Raw genomic sequence first — 21,823 nt, 5'->3', positions numbered from 1 at the left:
CCTACAGTTTTCTTGGCAAGATTCCCAGAAGTGGTTTGCCATTGCCTGCTTCCTAGGGCTGAGAAAGACTGACTGGTCCAAGGTCAGCCAGCTGGCTTTATACCTAAGATGTGACTGGGACTCAAGATGTAGCAGTTTCTAGCCTTAACATTATACCATACTAGTTCTATTGATATTCATTTGAGACCATGGGAAGGGGGGAGAGGGCAGAAACATCCATAATCAGCCTATCCCAGTTCAGTGCCTTACACTTGCTTTCACTGCTGGCCATCAACCGTGTGTGCAAGGCGGATGGAAATTGTGTTGATCAGGAAATGGTTTTGTATAGAGAGTGGTTTTGTACAACAGAACAAATATGTGTAAAGTCAGGAGAATTAATTTTGTAGAAGGAATTCTTGAGCCTAGTGCTGATGTGAAAGAAAATAAACTCTATTTCGCCAATAACAAAGTGTTAGGAAAGCCTGAGTTATCCACATGTCTACAGCTTAGAACAGTGGTGGCGAACCTATGGCACAGGTGCCAGAGGCAGCACTCAGAGCCCTCTCTGTGGGCACACGTGCCATCGCCCCAGTCCTAGGCCTTCAGCTGGGTTTTATAAAACTTTTTCGCTTTAGGCCTCCATCGCCGTGTACAAAAAAAAAAATTTCAATCTATCAGTCAATTTCAACTTCTCGCAGGAAAAAAAAAGATCTTGCAAAGTTGGAATTGATTGATTGAACTTTTTAGTCCCACCCAGTCTGCCGTTACCACCACAGCCACGCCCACCCAATGGGCCACACCCACCCGGCACCCGATGATGCATAAGTGGGTTTTGGGTTGCAGTTTGGGCACTCGGTCTCTAAAAGGTTCGCCATCACTGTCTTAGAATATGAATCGGTTTTCCTCCATTTTTGGATGGAGGGAGAGTCAGAAAAAATGCTAAGCAGAGCAGAACAGGTCAGAAACCAAAGGAGAAGGAAGTAGAATTGATTCCTGTTCTGAGAGTCAATCTAAACATTATAAGGGATGTCAGTAAAGGCCTGCAAAGTTGGACGCAGAAAAATGCCTCTATCAACCATCTTTATATGTATGGCTTCCAATGCTCAGATACAAAAAGCATGCAAAACTGAATTCCATCATTATTTTTTTTAAACAGCTCACTAAGGTATTGAAACTGGCCCCTTGCCAGGGGCTTGAGGGCTACGTCTGCTGGCATCTCTTCTGTGTTACTCAAATCAGCAGAACCTTTTCGCACATCTCATCAAAAATGGTACTCGGCATCAATGTGCTTTGTCTACTTTGAAATCAAGGCAACTTGGTTTGTCTTTATGTAGACAAGTATAACTGTGTTCTTTGACTTATGTATCCCAAGTCCAATATTAGTTTAGTCAGCTCTTGCAGATGAACAGGCAAAGACTGACTATGAATTCAGTTGACAATTCATCCATAATAGAAGAAAATCCCACTGGTATATTTTCTGCCCTTTGTTGTCTTCAGCCCTATTTGCATCCAGCTATCTTGCCATATTAAAGTCAAATTTAAAAAATGTAAAGTTGAGTGGCTTGTGTCCTTTAAAATTAAAAAAAATATGCATTCAAAAGACAACTTTTAATAGGATAAAATACTAGTGAGAGGATATCACTTGACTCCAAAGCTCAACAACTTTTTTCAGCCTGGTGTTGTAGCTATAAGAGTCATGGTAGATGACACTTAGATGTTACTAAAATGATGGGCTGGTTTTTAAATATTTCTGTTTTGAGGGGGGGTTAGTTTTAAAGAACTCAAGGCACTTACTTTGGAATGTATACGTTTTTTAATTTTAATGATGGACTTTTTGCAATTGACAGATGCAAATTTTGTCCATGTGTTAATTTTTCTAAGTACTGTTTATGATTTTTTGGGGGGTATGGCACCTTGTGTGTCAATAACCACTGGAATCACCACAGCCAGTTTATGCCATAATCTTTCAATTTCACTTTTCAGATCTTGATACTTTGTGATCTTCTCCAATTCTTTGTCTTTTATTCCACTGTCTCCCGGTATTTGCCTCATCAATTATCCACAATTTTCTTCTTTTCAACTGCAATTATATCTGGTGCGTTATGAGCCAAGACTTTATTAATCTGTATTCAGAAATCCCACAATATTTTTGACTACTTTTGACTGCTCATTTTTGACTACTTTTTATCTCGATGTTCCCACCAATTTTTCATTCCTGGCACATGATAATTTTTGGTGACTGTGTTATTGCATTGTTTATTATCAGTTTGTGCAATCTTGCACAAACTGAATATACGATCTATTATTTCCTCTGCTTCTTTGCACAATCTGCACTTTGAATCATTGGATGATTTTTCAATTCTGGCCTTGATTGCATTAGTCCAAACGGCTTGCTCTTGCACAGCCAAATTCAAGCCTTCAGTTATTTTAACCTTATCAGTTTTCATTTAAAAGAATTAGAGAGATAGGACTGGGCACACCATCGTAACCTCCTTTCCCAATGACTTATCAGTATTTTAAAAGTGCTGAGAAAGATTCAGAAAATATTAAAATGCAAGGTGTTCACTAATCTTCTGTCCTTCTTTAGGTCAGACGCTCCGTACCCGATCTATAATTATGGAAGCCCAAGGGGAAGGAAGACCTTGCCCAGCTGATCTTACTCAGTTCCGCAGTTGTGTTGCAAAACCCTGCTATAGCTGGGTTCTTGGAGAGTGGTCCCCGTGCAGAGTTGAGGTACTTGAAGTTTGTAAAACATCACCTTGGAACAACAGGTAGAAACTGAACTTGATTGCAACCCACATTTATGAGGCAATTTTATCCTGGCTTTGAAAGTTAAGAGGACGATGTTAATTTAACGTTATTGAAAATTCTAACAATGTAGGGAACAGTCATAAATACAACTGAGGCAGGTGACCAAAAACTAATTTAACATCAAAGGTCAAAGAGCTGTACAATTGTAATAGCAGTCCAGTGAGTGTCATAGATGGGTTTTGCATCAGCGTGCCTAGATCAAAGCAGGATTTAATTTCAGAGAACCCTGCTACCAAGGAAATTGACTTTTGCACTAAGAATAGCCTCTTTCAATACTTCGAAAGGCCTTGAAACAATAAGGTTTAAAGCTTCAGTAGCCTGAAGTGCTGACTCTGACTTTTTTCCTTGACATGATTACTTTTTTTTTCCTAACCGTCTGAAAATGTAAACGCTGATGTGAACTGTGAAGCATCAAACAGCTGCACTTTTGCTTTCTCAGCATGGATCGCATGTATGCCCTCCCTTTTTTCACACTGCGATTGGCATGCATCTCTTTGCTTTACACATCCTTCTGCCCTTCCCCCTTTATCTTTTAGATTATTGTTCATTCAAAACATTTTGATTCAGTGTCTAGCATTGGTTTTAAAGTGCTTTAGATTTCCACACTCAATTATTTCAGAGTAGGGAGAAGATGAGATCTGCTTAGCCTTAATCACGTCAGACTAATTGGGCCATAACCAGGAAGATGTGCAAAAGTGAGGAAGATTTAACATGTTATAAAGGGACATGTTGTTTTGAGAAACAAACCCAAAACACTTTTTCTTCTGCATTTACATTATTGGCAGAGCAGGCTTTAGTCCTTCTGAATCCATATTATCTTCAAAAGTTAATTATTATGTGTAGTTTAAGACCATGGGTCTCCAAACTTGGCAACTTTAAGACTTGTGGATTTCAACTCCCCATGCTGGCTGGGGAATTCTGTGAGTTGAAGTTGCCAAGTTTGGAGACCCATGGTCTTAAACTACACATAATAATTAACTTAGAACAGTGGTGGCGAACCTATGGCACGGGTGCCAGAGGCGGCACTCAGAGCCCTCTCTGTGGGCACGCGCACCGTCACCCCAGTCCTAGGCCTTCACAGGAGATCCCTGTCAAGAGTAAAAAGAGCATATCTACCCTTTTCCTTGCCTCCACCAAAAGAAGAACTATTCGTTAGAGAATGGTCCTTTAACAACATTGCAGAATACTTATCAACTGCAAGGGATGGAACACAAAAATGGAAGTAGAAGTAGAAAAGACCGCTTTTACATTATTATTTTTTTAGCATTCTTGCACATTGCAAGAAGCATTGCCTGATTTGCAAACACTCTGCATTGTTTCTAGGATGAAGGTATGTACAGCATGCAAAGTGTAGTTTTGATAACCTCTATTTTCCCCCTCTGTTAGGGTGGACAATGTGGAGATGGAATCCAGATACGAAACCTGCTGTGTGTGGTACATGATGGCACGTCATCATCAACATTTAAGCAAGTTGGGAGCACCCTGTGTGAAGAGCTTCCCCCTAAAGAGAATTTGCTTCAACTTCCATGTTCTGTCCCTTGTCCAGGTAAACTCTGAGAAGGACCATATTTCATCATTTTGGTGATAAATAGCTATGGCCAGTTGCACATGATATTCCAAGTCAATAGATGGTTTGGCATAGACCTGCAGTTTGTTCTATACATCCTAGCTTTTGATGGATTACTGTCCAACCTTAAAGATGACTAATCAGAACTCAATCACACAAAAGACTACTTAATTTTTTTTTCTCTTGATACTAACCTTTAAGTCTGGCGTGATAAACCTATGGTCCAGAAGCCTTCTGATTTTAAAATGCAACCCAGTTTTGGCTCTGACTTTGCTGATCTTGGGCTCAGGATCCATCCATGATCAGAATCTTCTTCTGGTCACCATAAGTTGCCATGTCCCTATTCATTTGGACTGCAGCCTTTCCTGAGTGAATGGTCCCTTTTGTTCTTGCAGAGTTAACCTTTTAACTTAAACTTATCTATAGCCTATTATAAGATCTGTCTGAACTCTACTGTTTTAACATAGGTAATATAGATCCAGATGGAGGGATAATATAGTTATGGAATTTGAGAGTAGAAATAAGCAGGAAGTCCTTGCAGATGGACTATAGTCCAGGGGTCAACCTTCCCCATCTCTTCTTTAACTCATGCAATGCATATTATATCAGAGAGCAATGTACTGTAACTCTTTAGACTGAATAGTAGGACTGTGTTTTGGATCATCAACAGTGCTGATGGACCATAGCAGTTGCATCTTTTCCTAGTAATATATGGCAGTCCAACAACACATACTCGAAAAAGACACATCTGGTTTAAGCACCTTTTTGCCTTAACTGAAGTAGTATACTCTCTCTCCTCCCCCCCCCTTTGTATGTGTGTATGTGAGAAACACCCAAGTGAAGAAACTGTTGTTTGCAAGGAAAATTTAATGTAGTTAGTCTAGGGTTCAGCTTGATCTAGAGAAAACAAAATTCCCAAAGCTGTATTAAAGTTTAATATATTTTTGTGCTTATACTGATTAGCACAAACCATGCAAAAGAGCTTTTAAGAACTTGAGTTTGAAAAATACAGTAGATTATATGCTAATAATTAGGTCATGGACATTTAAGTGGTGAAAAAAATTAACATACTTGACACGCTTGATTCAACCATTCCTACAGCTTAATAGCAGGGATCGCATGCGACCTCCACTTCTTTTTTAGAATCCCCACGCAGTCTTATGAAATTGTACTGCCAAAATTTGTCAGTATGTTATAACACAACAAAAAAACATTGAAAATGTTTTAATTTAGCATAAGTGTAAAGCAAGTTAACAAAGGACTGAGAGGTTTTAACATAACTACCATAAAAAGCAGTTCTCTCCCACTCTACAAATCCATATACTACATTCTCATATATTACCCCATTGTATTCTTCAGCTGCCACAAAAAATAATTTAAAAGGGGGTAGCCCACAGCACCAAAAAGTTCCAATTGCTGCTTTAAAATTAAAGTCATTGTTTTCATTGTCATTGGCAAGGCTGGCTGTTGTTAGGAGGCCTGATCACATCATATACTGGATATCTCGAACTGAGCAGGAATTGGATTGGGTCAAGTAGATGAGTAGACAAGATGGGGGGGGATATAAGTTTAATAATAAATAAATAAACCACTTATCCACTTCTTGGGATATTTCAGACTGTAATGAAGGGGAAAATCACAAAATGAGTGTCTCTATAGTGGCACATGGTTGGGCCAGGATTTTGCAGAAGGATGGTGGCCAACAATTGTAGATTTCTTTGTGCTGTTAACTTTGAGCTAGTCCTAGATTTATGTGTGTGAGAGAGAGTGAGACTGGGATAGAGACAGGGAGAGATTTCAACATTTGAAATACAGGAAACCACATGACCATTTTGGAGCTCTTTTCTCACCAACATTCTGCAGCATAGTCTGCGGTTGTTGCAAAAAAGGATCCCAGAATATACAAGACTGTCCCTGGCTTCGATAAGCTGTAGGTTCCTTCTGATGTTATAACTGAAGAGAGTATAGAGACATCCATTAGTAAAGTCCATGTTCCCCTCCTTTCTTCATTTTTTTTTACTATAAGGTGACTGCCATTTATCCAAGTGGTCAGAGTGGAGCTCTTGTGAATTAACATGCATCGATGGCAGGAGCTTTGAGAGCGTGGGTCGTCAGTCTCGATCAAGAACATTTATAATTCAGTCTTTTGAAAATCAAGACAGCTGTCCTGAACAAGAATTGGAGACCAGGCCTTGCTCAGGTAGGGAATACTGTAAACCACAGTTCTTATTATCTCACAGAAGAGTTTGCTTCTCAATTGTTTTCTTGTTGTCATTTCTGTAGTTTATTGTCATGTTTCCAAACCCTGTTTCTCCTTCCCCATCAAAAGATGTTTATTAAGAAAAATGTTTGAAAAGGCAAGCAGAGACCGGGAAACTATTTACGGTCTTTAGAAAGAAGGAAAAAATGGGATAGAATAGACAGACAACTACAGAAAGTTAAATCACCAGAACAGCAAACTTTACAATTTTCGTATTTCTCCTGCTTGGCTATGTCTTGTTTACTAGTTTTCATTTGAATTTACTTAAAAATGTTTAGTGTTATTGAAAAGAAGAAAATGATATATCTCAGGTATATATAAACTGTTGCCTTATTTGAACTATAGGAGGAAAATGCTATAATTATGTATGGAAAACAAGTCTTTGGCAAGATAATGAACGCACAGTGTGGTGCCAGCGTTCTGACAGGTTGAATGTTACAGGTAGGTGTGCTCAGCGATGTCATTGTTATCATCACTATTACCATCACCTTCACCACCCTCTCTATTACCAATTTTATACTAGCTCCTTTTTTAAATAATAATTTTATTAAAGTTTACAAATACAAAGATAAAAAACTAATACAAACTAAAGAAAATAGAAGCAGTAAAGAAAAGAAAAAGAAAAGTGAAAAGAAATAGAAAAATAAAGAAAAGAAAAAGAGATGATAGATAGATAGATAGATAGATAGATAGATAGATAGATAGATAGATAGATAGATAGATAGATGGATGGATGGATGGATGGATGGATGGATGGATGGATGGATGGATGGATGGATGGATGGATGGATGGATGGACGGACGGACATAAAAGATGACTCCCTTCACCCTCCAGACAAGCCTAAACAATTTGAATAACTTAATAACTTTCTCCAATACTTCACATAAAAAAACTCTTCTTTCCATATCTCATTTCTTATCAATAATCAAATGATTACACTAGTTCAATGTATGTAAAAAACAATACTGCAACTGCAAAATATATAAAACTCCCAGTCATTAAAATATCTTAATTATAACATGAGGAAGCTGAGAACAGGAACCACAGGGCTAAATTAAAATGCTCAGTGCTAAAACGAGGAAGATCTGAATACAGAGGTAAGTTTGTAGGACGTATGTAAATGCCATGCTGTCAGTGTCTCTGGAACACCAGTGCAAAGAGCATCCCATGTGTAGGAGCTATGGTAAGTATAATCGCCTGGGCTTTCTTTGGTAATCCTAGCATGAGATCCAAGAACCTTCCCAAAGTGCAAACCAGTGTAGGTTTTTTTTTTCTGTTTCTTCTTCTTCTTCTTTTTTAAGAAAATCCATGCCATCTGAAACTATTAGACCCAAGCCTAGAGAAGACACATCAAAATGCAGTTGAGTCCAATCCTCTATTTCAGTGGTTCTCAACCTTTTTAATGCCGCGACCCCAACCGGTCGTAAGTCGAGGACTAAACCGGTCGTAAGTCGAGGATTTTCCCTGCCCGGGAGCGCCGCGCATGTGTGGTTCCGCCCCCTGCGCCGGCCGAGGCGTAGCTGGCAAGCGGCAAGACGGAGCAGGCCGATCACCAGCTGGCCCAGCCCAAGGGAGGTAAGGCACCTGCCGGAAAAGGGGAAAAAATGGCAGACAAAAAAAATGGCGGACAGCCTTGCTTGGCGACCCCCGTGAAATGGTCGATCGACCCCAAATGGGGTCCCGACCCACAGGTTGAGAACCACTGCTCTATTTGCTTATACCTAATACACAGAACCTTGCCAAACTAAAGCTATACACCTTCTAACGTACCAGATCTATCCTGAGAGATTCCAGGGTGTGGCTTCCCTGAACCTCTTTCCCCCCTTCCCCCTCCAGCTAAGGATTGTGCAATCTCTTAATCTGGGTCATTCTCTGGGAAAGCTCTGTGTTGCGATAACTCTCCCCCTCTGCTTCTCCAGGAGCACGTTCCATCATACGAACAGGCAAATATTACCTGGAATTATCCAGGTATGTCGCCATTTCAGTCTCAGTTTGTTGTTTTTAAGACCTGGGCTATAAAAATCTGGATGACCATTATAGAGCAGGAAAGAGATAAGAAAAACTGTAAATGCTGCCATCCAATCTTCCCTCTAATGTGTGACATGCTGTGTACAGAAAAAATTGTTCTGTGCAGCTTTCCCCAAAAGATCTACAAATTTGCGCGCCTCAATAGAAGTAAATTGCAAATACAGGGGAAAGCATCACGTTCAAATTCTTTAAGAATGGAAACTAGAAAATATAATAGTATGTCACATACTAGCCTGCAGATTATAATATAAAGTCATTAGTCGCTGATAATCAATACTTGCAATCGTTATTTTGCAAGCATTTAAAATTGTTTCTTTTTTCTCTTTGGAATTTGATACTGCAATGAAAGAAAAAAGAAAGGACTTCCACAAAGGAATTAATACAAAAAGCATTTAGAAAGCCTCTTCTCTTTCATTTTATTCCCTATTCTTTCCCTCTTCTGAACTTAAATTTCAATTATTAATTTTAACACTGATTTTTTAACAGGATTAGCAATGATCATGGACCTTGTGTGACCCAAACTCATTAATTTATTAAATCTTTTTAAGAAGGTGGCTGGCCAAGGAGGTTTTTAGGAAGCCACTTCTTAGTACAGGGTGGGTGGGTGGGACAGGTGGATAGTCAGGCAAGTTCTGGCTCAGTGCTAGCTATAAGGGTGTTGTTAACCCTAGCAGTGGCTGTGGGTAGTGAGGAGAGCTGAGATATTTGACTTTGGATGAAATAACAGGCAGAATTGATACACAGTTTGGGGGGGAGCGTCCTCCTGTACTTATAGCTTAAAGAGCCAAAGCAGACTTTGTTCAAATTCATCTTGTATCCTGATTGTACCCATTCCAGGTCTTCCTCATAGCCATACATGGCTTAGCCTCTTCCTGATTGGGTCACTACAATGTGATCTACGTGGGGCTGCCCTTGAAGACCATCAAGAAACTGCAACTGGTCCAGAAGACAACAGAGATTGGACTTCTACATATCCCACAGTTTAACCATCTTATACTATTGCTGCATGAGCTGCACTGGACCCCAGATGCAATTCAATGTGCTGGTTATCATCTTTAAAGGCCAGCATGGCACAAGGCCAAGTTACTTGCAGGACTACCTCTCCCCAGATGTATTTACCTGTCCCCCTAGATCAGATAGGGCAACCATGTTCTAGGACAGTTTCCTTAAATTTTGTCATCTGATGAGACATAAGAGGTGTTCCTTCTCTATAGCTGCCCTAACTCTTTGGAACAGCCTCTCATCTGATATTCAAGGGTCCTCTACTATTTTGGCTTTTCAAAAGTCAGTTAAGACTTTGCTATTCTCCCAAGCACTGTGCTAGGATAGGATTGAGTTGGGGTCAATAGTATGGGTTACTCTGGCACCTGGTGGGAAACGTTTTTACCTTGTTTTTATTCATTGTTGTGAGCTGTTAGGATCACTCTGTGAGATAGCCAGTCATATACGTTTTTTTAAAATGAATAAATAAACTTTTTTATTCTTCTGCTCTTTATTGAGGCCCAAGGCCAATTATAGATCCAAACAAGTTTCAATCCATATTTTTTTAAAAATTGAGATAATTGATATTTTCTAGGAACTTCTGCAGCTTCAGAGCCAACATCCTTTGAAACATTTGCTTCAAAAGTGAATATTGGTAGTTTGCTGCTAATTCATATAAATACTTGGCAGATGGCTGTATGTTTATATAACACTTTCCTTTGTTCTAAAACAATCACCACCACCACCACCATCATCATCATTTTAGCCATTGCCTATCCACTGCAGGATGAAGGCCTCTTCAGCATGTTTCCAACCAATATGGTTTTGAATTTTTCCTTTGCCAGTTGGGCCCACAATATTTGCTGATGTTGTCAATTCATCTTGTTTTAGGTCTCTTTCATGGACACTTTTTATCAAGTGGGATCCATTCTATGACTGCCTTGGTCCACCTGCCATCAGTCCTTCTTGCTATGTGACCAGCCCGTTTCCATTTCACTTCTTTTACTCTCTTGATGATATCATATACTTTTGTTTGTTCTCTAATCGTTGTGCAGGTCTTTCTATCTTGTCTTGTAATGCCGAGCATGTATCTTTCCATGGCTCTTTGCACCACTTATAGCTTTTGTATCGATTGTGAGGTTAGTGTCCATGTTTCCCCGGCATATTAGAGCAGGTAGCACACACTTCTCATCAGGCATGGGGTGTGTGTGTGTGTTTCTTGAAAATTTTGCTTAGCTTGCCGAATGCCTGCCAGCCACATTTAACACGTCATTCAATTTCTTTTGTTGTATTACCTTCTATTGAGATCCGTTGGCCAAGGTATATGTAGTGGTCAACTATGTCTAGTTCTTCTCCAGATATATATTTTTTTCTTTCTTTGGTGAATTTATTAAACATAACCTGGCTCTTTTTCAGGTTTATTTTTAAGCCAAATGATTATACTGCTTTGTGCAGCTCTTATATGTGTTTTTGTAGCTCTTATGACTTTTGTGAGAAGAGAACAATATCATCTGCAAATCTTAAGTGATTTAAATAAGTGCCATTTATTTTATCTTTTGCCTAGTCTAGTTTGTGAAATACTTCTTCAAGGCAGGCTGAGAAAAGGATAGGTGATATTTTATCACCTTATCGTACACCTCGTTCTATGTTGATTTCTACTCTAAATATTGTTCTAAAATAATATCGATCTTTTTTATAATTGTGTTCTAAAATCTAGAAAGCATTTGTCCTGATGTCTGGAAGAACTCAAACACATTCCCCCAACCTGAAATATTCCTTTTCCATTTGTCTACAAGATTTTATCTCTTCTTTCTCTAAGAAGGATATTGGTTTTATTATTTTCTTCAGGGATTTTATTAATATTACTGTTTTCTTCAGGGAAGTTTAAAATGCCAGACAGTGGTGATGGTATCTTTCGTTCGGTTTTGTTCATTTTTGATGCTCTACTGTATTGTTTTTATAGTACCAGTGTGATTTTCTTTCTAGTTACCTTATGAATTCAAATTAAATGAAGGAGGAATATAAATATTTTAAATAAACTTAGGAGTTCAGCTGAAAGCTGCAAGCAGGAATATATGCACATAATCATCCGTGCACACAGAGCAATCGACCTGTGCAATGAAAAATAGTGTGTGGCACATGCAGAGAGCAAATACATGGCCAAAGTTTTCCTTCCAAGCAAATAGCTCCAGCTGATTTCTCTTCATTGTGTTATTATGACTCTACATTACACAAATGCATTGCTTATTTCAATTAATACTGGCAACACAATTAAAGAAATTACTGTGAAGATGAGAACTCACACAGAAAAGCAGGAATGTTTGATTCTCTATTTCATTGTAGTTTCTACCACTGACCCTCTCAGGTGTAAGGCTCCAGGGAATGGTGGGCAGCACAGAACTGCTGGAAGTATCATATGTTCACATGCTTCTATGGTTTGTTGCCTTCAGATTCATGCCACACAAACAGATGCTACATTATGTGCAGCTCCCTTTGATGGATATTTTTGAAGTTGATATTTTAAAGACTGATATGGTGGTTTTTCTGATTGTTGACCGGAACCAAGGACTCTATTGAGCTGCAGTGAATATTTATCTCCCAAAGTGGAACTTCGTTTATTGAAAAATAAACGTAGCTTTGACAAAGCACATTTTTCCTTATGAAATGCTTCTTTCTGTCTCAGAGAAATTTTAAAAAATGAATTTTTATACTAAGAACTGAACAGTAACTACATTTCTCATTAGAGAGGGCAATAAAATAATCTGAAAGAGCAAAGGAGGAGTGTTCAAATATCTAGTCTGTAAGTGAGTAGAGCCTAGCACAGCTGCGGAGAAGAGAATTTATTTATTGAGTTTTAATGAGAGACTGTCATATATTTGGGGTACTCTGCAATTTTTCAGCAAGAGAATTGTGGAAAAAAATCACATCATTTAGTTTATTTCTAGTTATAGTGCTACAAATTTAATAGAACTTAAAATTAAGCCACCAAGAGCCATACTGTAATACCTTATTCATGATTATCCGGGGAAAAAAAGTACTTCAGTTATTGAATGGGACACAAATTCTCTATGTACTCATGGAAAATTTGCAGTCCTGGAGCTAGTCCATTTTTGTGATCTGTTTTATGTGTGTTTGGTAGAAAGCATTGTGCTTAGTATTGGAGTTTATAGCAGCTGAGCCTCATTTGAGTATGCAGTTTTAACCAACATCTAATGATATATTTATTTCAACCAACACACTCTGCGCTGATCTAATAATAAAACTGTCGCCTCTCTTATCTGTTCTTCTCCTGATAGCAATACTATCTTAGGGAAGCTGCATATTATATTCTATCTTCAGTTCAAGTTGATTACAGATAATTAAAACTTTATTTAATAGTAATATTCTATAAACAGATAATATACAATAGAATATGAGCAATTATTTGTCTTTGAAAAGGTTTATCGACAAAGTTCCTCCTTCATGCTTTTTTTGCAGTCTGAATCAATGAATCAAGGAGAGCAAAGAGATGTAGAAAATTCTAATGCCTTTGATGTCATATGATGGTCATCCAGATTAGTGCAGTCCCCATACAGTAGCTCTAGCTCTTTCTCTAGATGTCCTTCGCTTCCTAGCAGCTTTTCTTACAAGAAAGAAGCCTATTAGCCTTTTATTCAAATTCTAACATGGTAGCAAATAACTTTTTCTCACAAGATTCATCAAAAATAACTATGTCCGTTTTAACCTCTCTAACATTATAATGCTGAAGTGTGACAAAGAGGTTTCCACTGCATCAGTTTCATGTCCTGCCCCTCAGCTTTGTTTTTAGGCAAATATTAAATAGTTGCTTATTTGTTAGGAAATTGCCCTTGAGAGAAAGGAATGGTGGAAATGGTAAGATGTACCCTTCACCATCTCCTCTTTTATAGAGGCTTCCAATCTCACCTGGGATTGCCATTTCAATCTCAGTGTATTCAACATACAATTGTGTATGTTCAATCTTTTATCTGATCAACATACGGGCATTTCTAAGCAGAATGACAAGTTCTGTGCTTGCTCCAGTGGAAGTGGACTGAGTCTTTATAAACCTAAAAGGATGCACTTGGGATGCTTCCCCTTCAACTTCTTAGGTGTATATATGAATAAATGCCATCTGATGTCAAGTGTCCACTATAAACTTATTATTGTGCTGCACGTCTTTTGCCACAAATTCTTGTTGTTGATATATTGATTAAAAAGTTGCTTCAAGATCATGTCCTACATTATGCAGTTTAAAAAAATTAACCATACTCTTATTTTTTCCCAGAAGAAAATTGTAAAAAAAAAAATTATGGAAAAAAAAAAAGAAAAGTTTGGCTAATACGTGCAGAAAAAGTTTCTGAATCGAAGACCAGCAGCTTAAGTTATTAAATCTTTTGCCTGTTTTACGATTATAATATTTTTATTATTTGTGTTTTGAAATGCCAATTTGTCATATTCATGTTTTATCTCTCTATATAAAAATGGTAGAATATCAGTTGTGTACCTTAACAATACAAAGAGACTCCAAGCGCGAGACTTTTCACAGTGCAGAATGGAGGCTAAAATGTCCTTTGCAAACATGTCTTGGGTATAATGTAAATATGCCGTTTTCAAAACCAGTGTTGCAGCACAGCAAATAACCAGCGGTTATTCCTAACTCATTTTGAGTTGTATCTTTGATGATTTCTCTTGACAATTCTTCTTGCAGGGGGCTGCTCTATGCAGTTACAGCCAGCTACAACCAGGTATTGCAACCCAGCCTGCAAAAAACCCTTCTCGTACTGTACACAGGTAATTCAGACGGTGCACTTTATGCTTCATTAGGAAGAAAACTTTTGACTGCTAACCAATTATTTTTAGAATGTAAAACAAAGCAAAATCAAAAGGTTCCCAACAGACCGGAGACCTAATTGGGCATGCATAGGAAGCTATCCATTCAGTAAATTGAATATATAGCCTTACAGACAAAAAGGGGATATGTGAAGAAAACATATATTTGGGTAACTGCGAGTAAATACTTGCTTCTTTTCACAGAAATTCAGTTCGGAACATATAAGACAGGTTGTAAATATAGAAATAAGCTGTGAATAAAAGGAATACGTGAATGTTCACATCCAATGACACCAGGAGCTCAGTCTCTTCCCATGTGAAGGATAACAATTTGTATTCTTAGAGTCCTTTGGTATTTCTTTTGAACACTGAAATGAAACAACAGACTCCTGCAATTTCTTTTTATTTATTTGTATCCTGCCCTTATTTTACTCAAGGCAGTAAACATGTCTAATATTCCTTCCTCCTATTTTCACAACAACAATGAGTGAGTTGGGCTGAAAAAGAACAATTGGCCTGAAGTCATCTAAGCAGCTTTGATTTCTACTCTGGGACTAGAATTCAAGTCTCCTGGTTTTTAACTTGGTGTCTTAAGAACTAGATTCTCACTTAAGATGGTGGCTCTCTTCTCTGCCTTTTAATTCTGAGCTTAAGGGTAAAGGAAGCAACCCAAGTTACTTCTTCTGGTGACATAAGAAAAGAAAAGGGTCATTGACTGAGATGGGTGGCCATAGAAAATTAATCAATTAAATGGGAAGGCCAATGACTCAGGGACAATGTATCTTCAAACTTTCAGTCCATGGGGAACCTATCCTGTCCCATATCTTGATTTTTGGAAGACAGTTTGGTGTCCACACCTGTTCCTATATTTTGGGAGGCATATATATCAAGTTGACTCTCAAATTGTAATTTGGAATACAATAACTCTGGGTAGACTTTTGTGGGGTGTTACCTGGTCTGATATGGCAAATCTAGACAGCATACTAAAATGCAGAGACATCACCCTGCCAACAAAAGTGCATATAGTCAAGGCCATGGTTTTCCCAGTTGCAATGTAAGGATGTGAAAGTTGGACCATAAGAAAGGTTGAGCGACAAAAAATTGAGGCCTTTGAACTATGGTGCTGGAGAAGACTCCTGCGAGTCCCTTGGACTGCAAGGCGTTCAAACCGGTCAGTCCTAGAAGAAATCAACCCCAACTGCTCTTTAGAAGGCCAGATCCTGAAGTTGAAACTCAAATACTTTGGCCACCTAATGAGAAGGAAGGACTTACTGGAGAAGGGCCTGATGCTGGGAAAGATTGAGAGCAATAAAAGAAGGGGACGACAGAGAATGAGGTGGCTGGATGGAGTCACTGAAGCAGTAGGCGTGAGCTTAAATGGACTCCAGAAGATGGTAGAGGACAGGAAGACCTGGAGGAACGTTGTCCATGGGGTCACGATGAGTCGGACACGACTTCGCAATTAACAACAACAACAACCTGGTCTGATTTCATGCTAAAGACAAATCCACACAAGAAGACCACCCATTAACCATTTCCCAAACACACAACCGCACTCCTCAGTATATCTCTGTATCCTTCTGCAGCTGAGGACAGCTGAAGGTATTACACTCTGCAAATGGTATTTTCCCTAATATCTCACATCAAGATGCTATGTAGAGGAAAAGTAGCATATATTGATGTGCCTCGGATTCTTGCCTGAAATAACATCTTTTTCTTTTTATATTGTTAGTTGTCCAGAGTTGTGAATTTGAGATGGGCAGCTATATAAATTGAAATAATTCATTCTATCTGTCTGTCTCTGTCCCTGTCCCTGTCCTGGTGCCAATCCCTGACCCTATCCTTATCCATATCCCTATCCCTATCTGTCTCTATCTCTATCCCTATCTCTCTATTTGTTTCCCATCTTCACTATTTTCTATCAATCAATACATTAGTATGTTGAAACACAGAAACTGCTTTTGCTTTGAAATACATACAGCCTTACCATCAGATTTTAAATTAAATTAAATTTTGATGCATAACACAATGCAAATCTGTATGTGTTTACTCTAAATAGATGTCAGGTCAAGTCCTTCCACACAGAATTTCGGCCTTAAATGAACAACTTATTTAAGAGGGAAAACATTTTACTTTCATTGCTGTGAGGTCTTGAGCTAGGTTCTTTTGGCAAGATGGATTTTTGTGCTCAGTGTTTCTGTTGCAACCCATTTATCCAGGCTCATTAAAAGAAGGAACAGGCACGCCATTGTTCTGTTACGTTTAGTGTGGCTCAAAAAGCTTTAAATGATATTGGCAATCCATAGTAAGTCCTTGGCCTAGGCTGGGCTTTCAGCAGCCCCCCAGCAGAAACATTTTCTGAAGGATGAACTGATTTCTTAACTATCTTTCTCCTTGTTACCTAGGGTGGCATCTGTGGTTGTGAGAGAGGCTACACTGAAATCATGAGATCAAATGGCTTCCTGGATTACTGCATGAAGATACCCGGTTTAGCAGATAAGAAAGCCGATGTTAAAACAAATGCTGCCAAGCATAAGCCTATCAATTCCAAAATGCATGACATCTTCAAAGGATGGTCAATTCAGCCTTTTAACCCAGGTAAAAATAACAAATTGTGGCATGATGTTCTCTCTCCCTCCCTCCCTCTCTCTCTCTCTCTCTCTCTTAATTTGAAAAGTAAGCTTCATGCTCAGTGAATCACATAACCAGAAACTACACTAGAGGATATACAAACTCTCATTTGTAATATAATCATATGAATATCATTAGCATAAATTGTGCAAGAGCATTTTTCTGTAGAATGACCTGGGATTTAATTTTACAATGCTGAAGCTAATGACATTTCCTTCACTGATTAATCAGAAATATAAGTAGGAGAGATTCTCCTACAAGGAGGAGAGAAAAAAACATAAAGGTCAATCATGAGACTTTCTACATACCTGTGATCTGTATCCAACTCCAAACATAGCTGTCAAACACTGCAATGTTATAGTGGCTTATAATCAAATCTCAAGTTGGAATCCTACAGTTGCGGGATACCTGTTGTTCAGTATATTTTCCATTATTAATGATGGTTACAAGGACTGTAAATCCTTGTACTCTATCTAATCCTTGGGGGTACATTGGACTGAGAGAGAGTGACCCGCTCCAAGTCACCCAGGGAGTTTCCATAGCTGAAGGCAGAGTTGAACCTCTTCTCCTTACTCATAGTACAACACCTTCATCTCAGTCAGTGTTAATAAGAGGTGAGAGATCAAGCCCTTGCCTACTGGGTACTCTCTCCGCTCCTATTCAACATCTACATGAAGCTGTTGGGTGAGATCATCCATCAGCATGGACTGAGATATCATCAATATGCTGATGATACTCTATATCTCAGCCCGTGGTGAGTTAAGTGATGTCGTGATCTCCCTCTCGCAGTTCCTGGAAGCTGTTAGAGACTGGATGGGGAGCAATGGGTTGAAACATGAACCCTGACAAGACTGAGTGGCTCTGGGTTTGGGGCTCTTTGGTCCATGAAAAATTGCCACCTTTGGTCTTGGATGGGTCATCACTGCTCCCAAAGAGACCTAGTGCGTAATCTGGGAGTTCCCTTGGACTCGCGACTCCTGCTCAAAGAGCAAGTGGCAGTCGTAGCCAGGAGGACCTTTGCACAACTGCAGGTTGTGTGCCAGTTAAGCCCTTTCCTGGACCAACAATCCCTACTCATGGTTACTCATGCCCTAGTCATCTCCCATCTTGACTATTGCAGTGCATTCTACATGGGGCTGCCCTTGAAAATGCAGAGACCTGCATGGTTTTATGCAGACCTCAGTGTGCACATGTATCACCTCTTATGCGGGAGCTGCATTGGTTCCGGGTATAATTCAAGCTGCTGGTTGTCACCTATAAAGCCCTTCATGGCTTAGGACCAGGCTATCTGAGGGGCCGTCCCTTGGCAGTCACATCTACCTGACCCACTAGAGCAGGGAGGCAAGGAATGTCTTCTAAGGAGATACATCTAGTGGGACCCAGAAGAAAGGTCTTACCTGTAGTGGCTCCCTCCCTCTGGAACATCATCCCTCTGGAAATTAGACTGGCTCTAACACTCTTTCAGAAGGCCCTGAAGATGTGGTTCTGCCAGCGGGCCTGGGGCTCCCAGAGTGGAACGGAGCCCATTAAATGGCTGGTATGAATGTGTGTTGCCACTAGGGTGGGGGGGATGGGGGGTTATTATTTTACTATTTTCATCTTTTTTTTATTATTATTATTATTATTATTATTATTATTATTATTATTATTATTATTATTATTATTATTATTATTATTATTATTATTATTATATTGTTTTTTATGTCCTGAAAGCCGTCTTGAGTCGCCATGTGCGAGTAGATGGCAATATAATTTTTTTAAATAAATAAATAAATTTGACCTCCCTGCTCTTTTTCTCATAAGATGCAACTTCCCTGGTAGCTCTGTGATTTAGCATGAATCTTCAGTTATTTCTGTACAGATTGACATGGTTCGTAGATGAGTTTTGCCTGCCCTTCAAGGTAGGCGAGTTCAGGAAGTAACGGTTACAAGGGTTTCCTATTTTTAACTGACAGAAAATAAGCAAAAATGTACACCTTGCAAAATGTCAAATGTGTTATTTTGTTCCCCTGTCTCAGATGGAAAACTTAAAATCTGGGTATATGGCGTATCAGCTGGCGGGTTTCTCATTATCGTTTTCCTAATCTTCACCTCATATCTTCTTTGGTATGTATTCTGTGCTTGCTTCTAACCCTGTTAATTCTGTTTTGAGATGTTGGATTTAGATTCAGTCATTTGGAACTAAGTTAGAATGACTGAAATTCATTGGTATCAAAGTTACAAATAGCTTTCAGAGATTAAAATTCCGAGGTTACTTTATATTCTCTGTAATTAGAAAGCTAAGTGTCACTTGAAAACCTTTTCATCTGTTCACATTACTTACAGGTTTAGTTCAGCCTATCATCCTGAAAGGATGCTCCAATCCTTTTATTTAGGTTGATATGTATGTATGTACAAACGTACATACATATGTGTATATATATTCTTTTTACAACACTTTAATCCCTTTATTCGTGGTGGAATCAGGGTGACCAAATGGAGCTGAGTGTTTACTGGCCAGATGCCCTTCCTGATGCCTACGCAGAGTTCGCAGCAGATATTTTTCCTTTGTGCCCTGGTAGAGAAACATCTGCTACTGCCTAGGTCAGGGGTAGGCAACCTTGTCTCTTTTATGACTCGTGGACTTCAACTCCCAGAATTCCTGAGCCAGCCATGCTGAGAGGAAAGGGAGAGGTTTCCAAGCTGAGCCATGCTGGCTCAGGAATTCTGGGAGTTGAAGTCCACGAGTCATAAAAGAGACAAGGTTGCCTACCCCTGGCCTAGGTTGAATTCAATCTTCCAAGTGGGAGGCGAGCATCTTCACCTTTATGCCCCCATGCCACCATATACATACATATAGACAGACAGACAGATTGATATATTCATATTCATTCATGTCCAAGAGAAGGATAAGGTGTGCAGCTAGAGTTTTATTCAATTATTTTAGTTCTTAACTGTTGAAAAGTTTTTTCCATTTTCGCGGTAGTTTGTCTCTTCTTTTGTAGGAACTGTTATGAAATGGCTCTGAGCAAATGTGCTTGTGGAAGACTAAAGAATTGGATATATTGTATTTTCTTGTAATCGTAACAAACATCAACATAATGTGGAGCAACATTTATTTATTTATTTATCGGATTAATACACCACCCATCTCAGTGTCTTAAGTGGCTTTGGGGCAGTTCCTATTAATAAAAATATTATCATTAGTTATGTTCACTATTATATAGCTAGTGGATAGGGTTAACTTTTCTGAGGGTTTTTTTTTTTTTTAATGGTGGTTCAGGGAGAGATGCTGTTTTGGGGGCATTTAGACTATCCAAAGGCTTATGAATTTTATTGCTGTACTATGTCACCCAAAAATTGGGAGAAATCATGTAATTTGTAGGCATCTGTCATTGAACTTACACAAGTGTAATCCTCGACTTACAACCACAATTGAGTCCCAAATTTTTCTTGCTAAGCAAGGCAGTTTTGTCTCGTTTTACTACCTTTCTTGCCACACAGCAGTTCTTAAGTTAATAACACAGTTGTTAAGTGAGTCTGGCTTGTCACAAGACCGCAAAAGGCAATCACATGACCCAGGGGACATAGCAACCACCATATATATGAGTCAGTTGCCAAGCGTTTGAATTTTGGTCACGTGACCCTGGGAGGCTGCGACAGTCGTAAGTGTGAAAAACGGTCATATGCCATTTTAATCAGTGCCATTGTAACTTCAAGCGGTCTCTAAACAAATGGCTGTTAGTCAAGGGCTACCTGTATGCATTTCTCACATTCCCGTAATTCTGTGGCTTCTAGAGTTGACCGCTTCTTCAACGTATGGCCTATGTGGGGGGAAATTAAAATAACTTCAGCTTAGCCTTCCAGTTTTAAAAAGGACAGAGCCCAGTTAAAGGTAACTGCTATTCATTTCTGTGCTGAAAGATATAACATAGAAATCAATTGGGGTTTAACTTTGCCTGGATTTTGCCCCCAATGAAGGATTCAGTTCACCTGTTTGGCTTCCTAAACAAATGAATGTTTTGCTTCCTTTTCAGCAAAAAACCAAAACAGCCACAACATACTTCTCCGCCGCAGAAGTGTCTGACTTTAGCCTACGATGGAGATGTTGATATGTAAGATGGAAACCGCCCAAATGTAGACATTGACTGCCTTAACTGCTGTCCCCCACCCCCGCCTCTTTTGATACAAGATCCCAGCTGATGAGTTTGGGTTTTATTTTTGTTCTTCAGGAGAATCTGGCATCTGAAAAAAATTGGGCAGAATATAACTTCCAAACTTGACCGGTTTTACCTTTTAGCATATCTGAAACATGGTATATCTTTATGACTCTTCCCCAGAGGGGACCTCAGAATTACATCTCTTCCTTTTGAACCATAGGAATAAGGACAAATGAGAAGTTCTACAGTCTTCTACTGATTCTTTTTTCCTTTTTTTAAAATTTTTGAAAGCATGACAATCCTGTTTGGGGAGGGGAGCTAAACTTACATTTACTGTAAAGGACAAACTGGACGCTGCATCATTATGCACTATATTAGTGCAAAGTTTCTTTCTTCTTCGCCACTTTCATCTCATGAGTTTTCTAGAGTTTATATTTGAGTTACACTCAAAGCTATCGAAAAATCTGGAGTTTCTTGATTTCCAGACTGACTTAAGTTTCTTAGTTCACAAAATAATCTGACTTCCCTTCCGCCAAAGGAGATAACAATAAACCAGAAATTTTGCAGCATATAATCCAGGCCATTTTCTATTCTTG

The 21,823-nt window shown here is 39.0% G+C and overlaps 1 protein-coding gene across 1 annotated transcript in view; it reads left to right on the top strand.

Moving 5' to 3' along the window:
* THSD7B (thrombospondin type 1 domain containing 7B) overlaps nt 1-21,233 on the top strand; it is a 414,472-nt gene extending 393,239 nt beyond the window's left edge. The window contains exons 20-27 of the mRNA XM_029284181.1: nt 2,567-2,712; nt 4,177-4,336; nt 6,384-6,557; nt 6,963-7,058; nt 14,336-14,418; nt 16,863-17,055; nt 19,107-19,194; nt 21,105-21,233. Of these exons, the coding sequence (XP_029140014.1) occupies nt 2,567-2,712; nt 4,177-4,336; nt 6,384-6,557; nt 6,963-7,058; nt 14,336-14,418; nt 16,863-17,055; nt 19,107-19,194; nt 21,105-21,186 (1,022 nt within the window). The 3' untranslated portion in view covers nt 21,187-21,233. The remainder of the gene's footprint in view (nt 1-2,566; nt 2,713-4,176; nt 4,337-6,383; nt 6,558-6,962; nt 7,059-14,335; nt 14,419-16,862; nt 17,056-19,106; nt 19,195-21,104) is intronic.
* Nucleotides 21,234-21,823: the final 590 nt, after the last annotated feature.

The sequence above is a fragment of the Protobothrops mucrosquamatus genome, unplaced genomic scaffold (genome assembly GCF_001527695.2).
Source record: "Protobothrops mucrosquamatus isolate PMUCROS unplaced genomic scaffold, P.Mucros_1.0 scaffold412, whole genome shotgun sequence".
NCBI lineage: Eukaryota > Metazoa > Chordata > Lepidosauria > Squamata > Viperidae > Protobothrops > Protobothrops mucrosquamatus.
The sequence above is the reverse complement of the archived record's forward strand: the minus strand, read 5'-3'. Positions and strand labels throughout refer to the sequence as shown.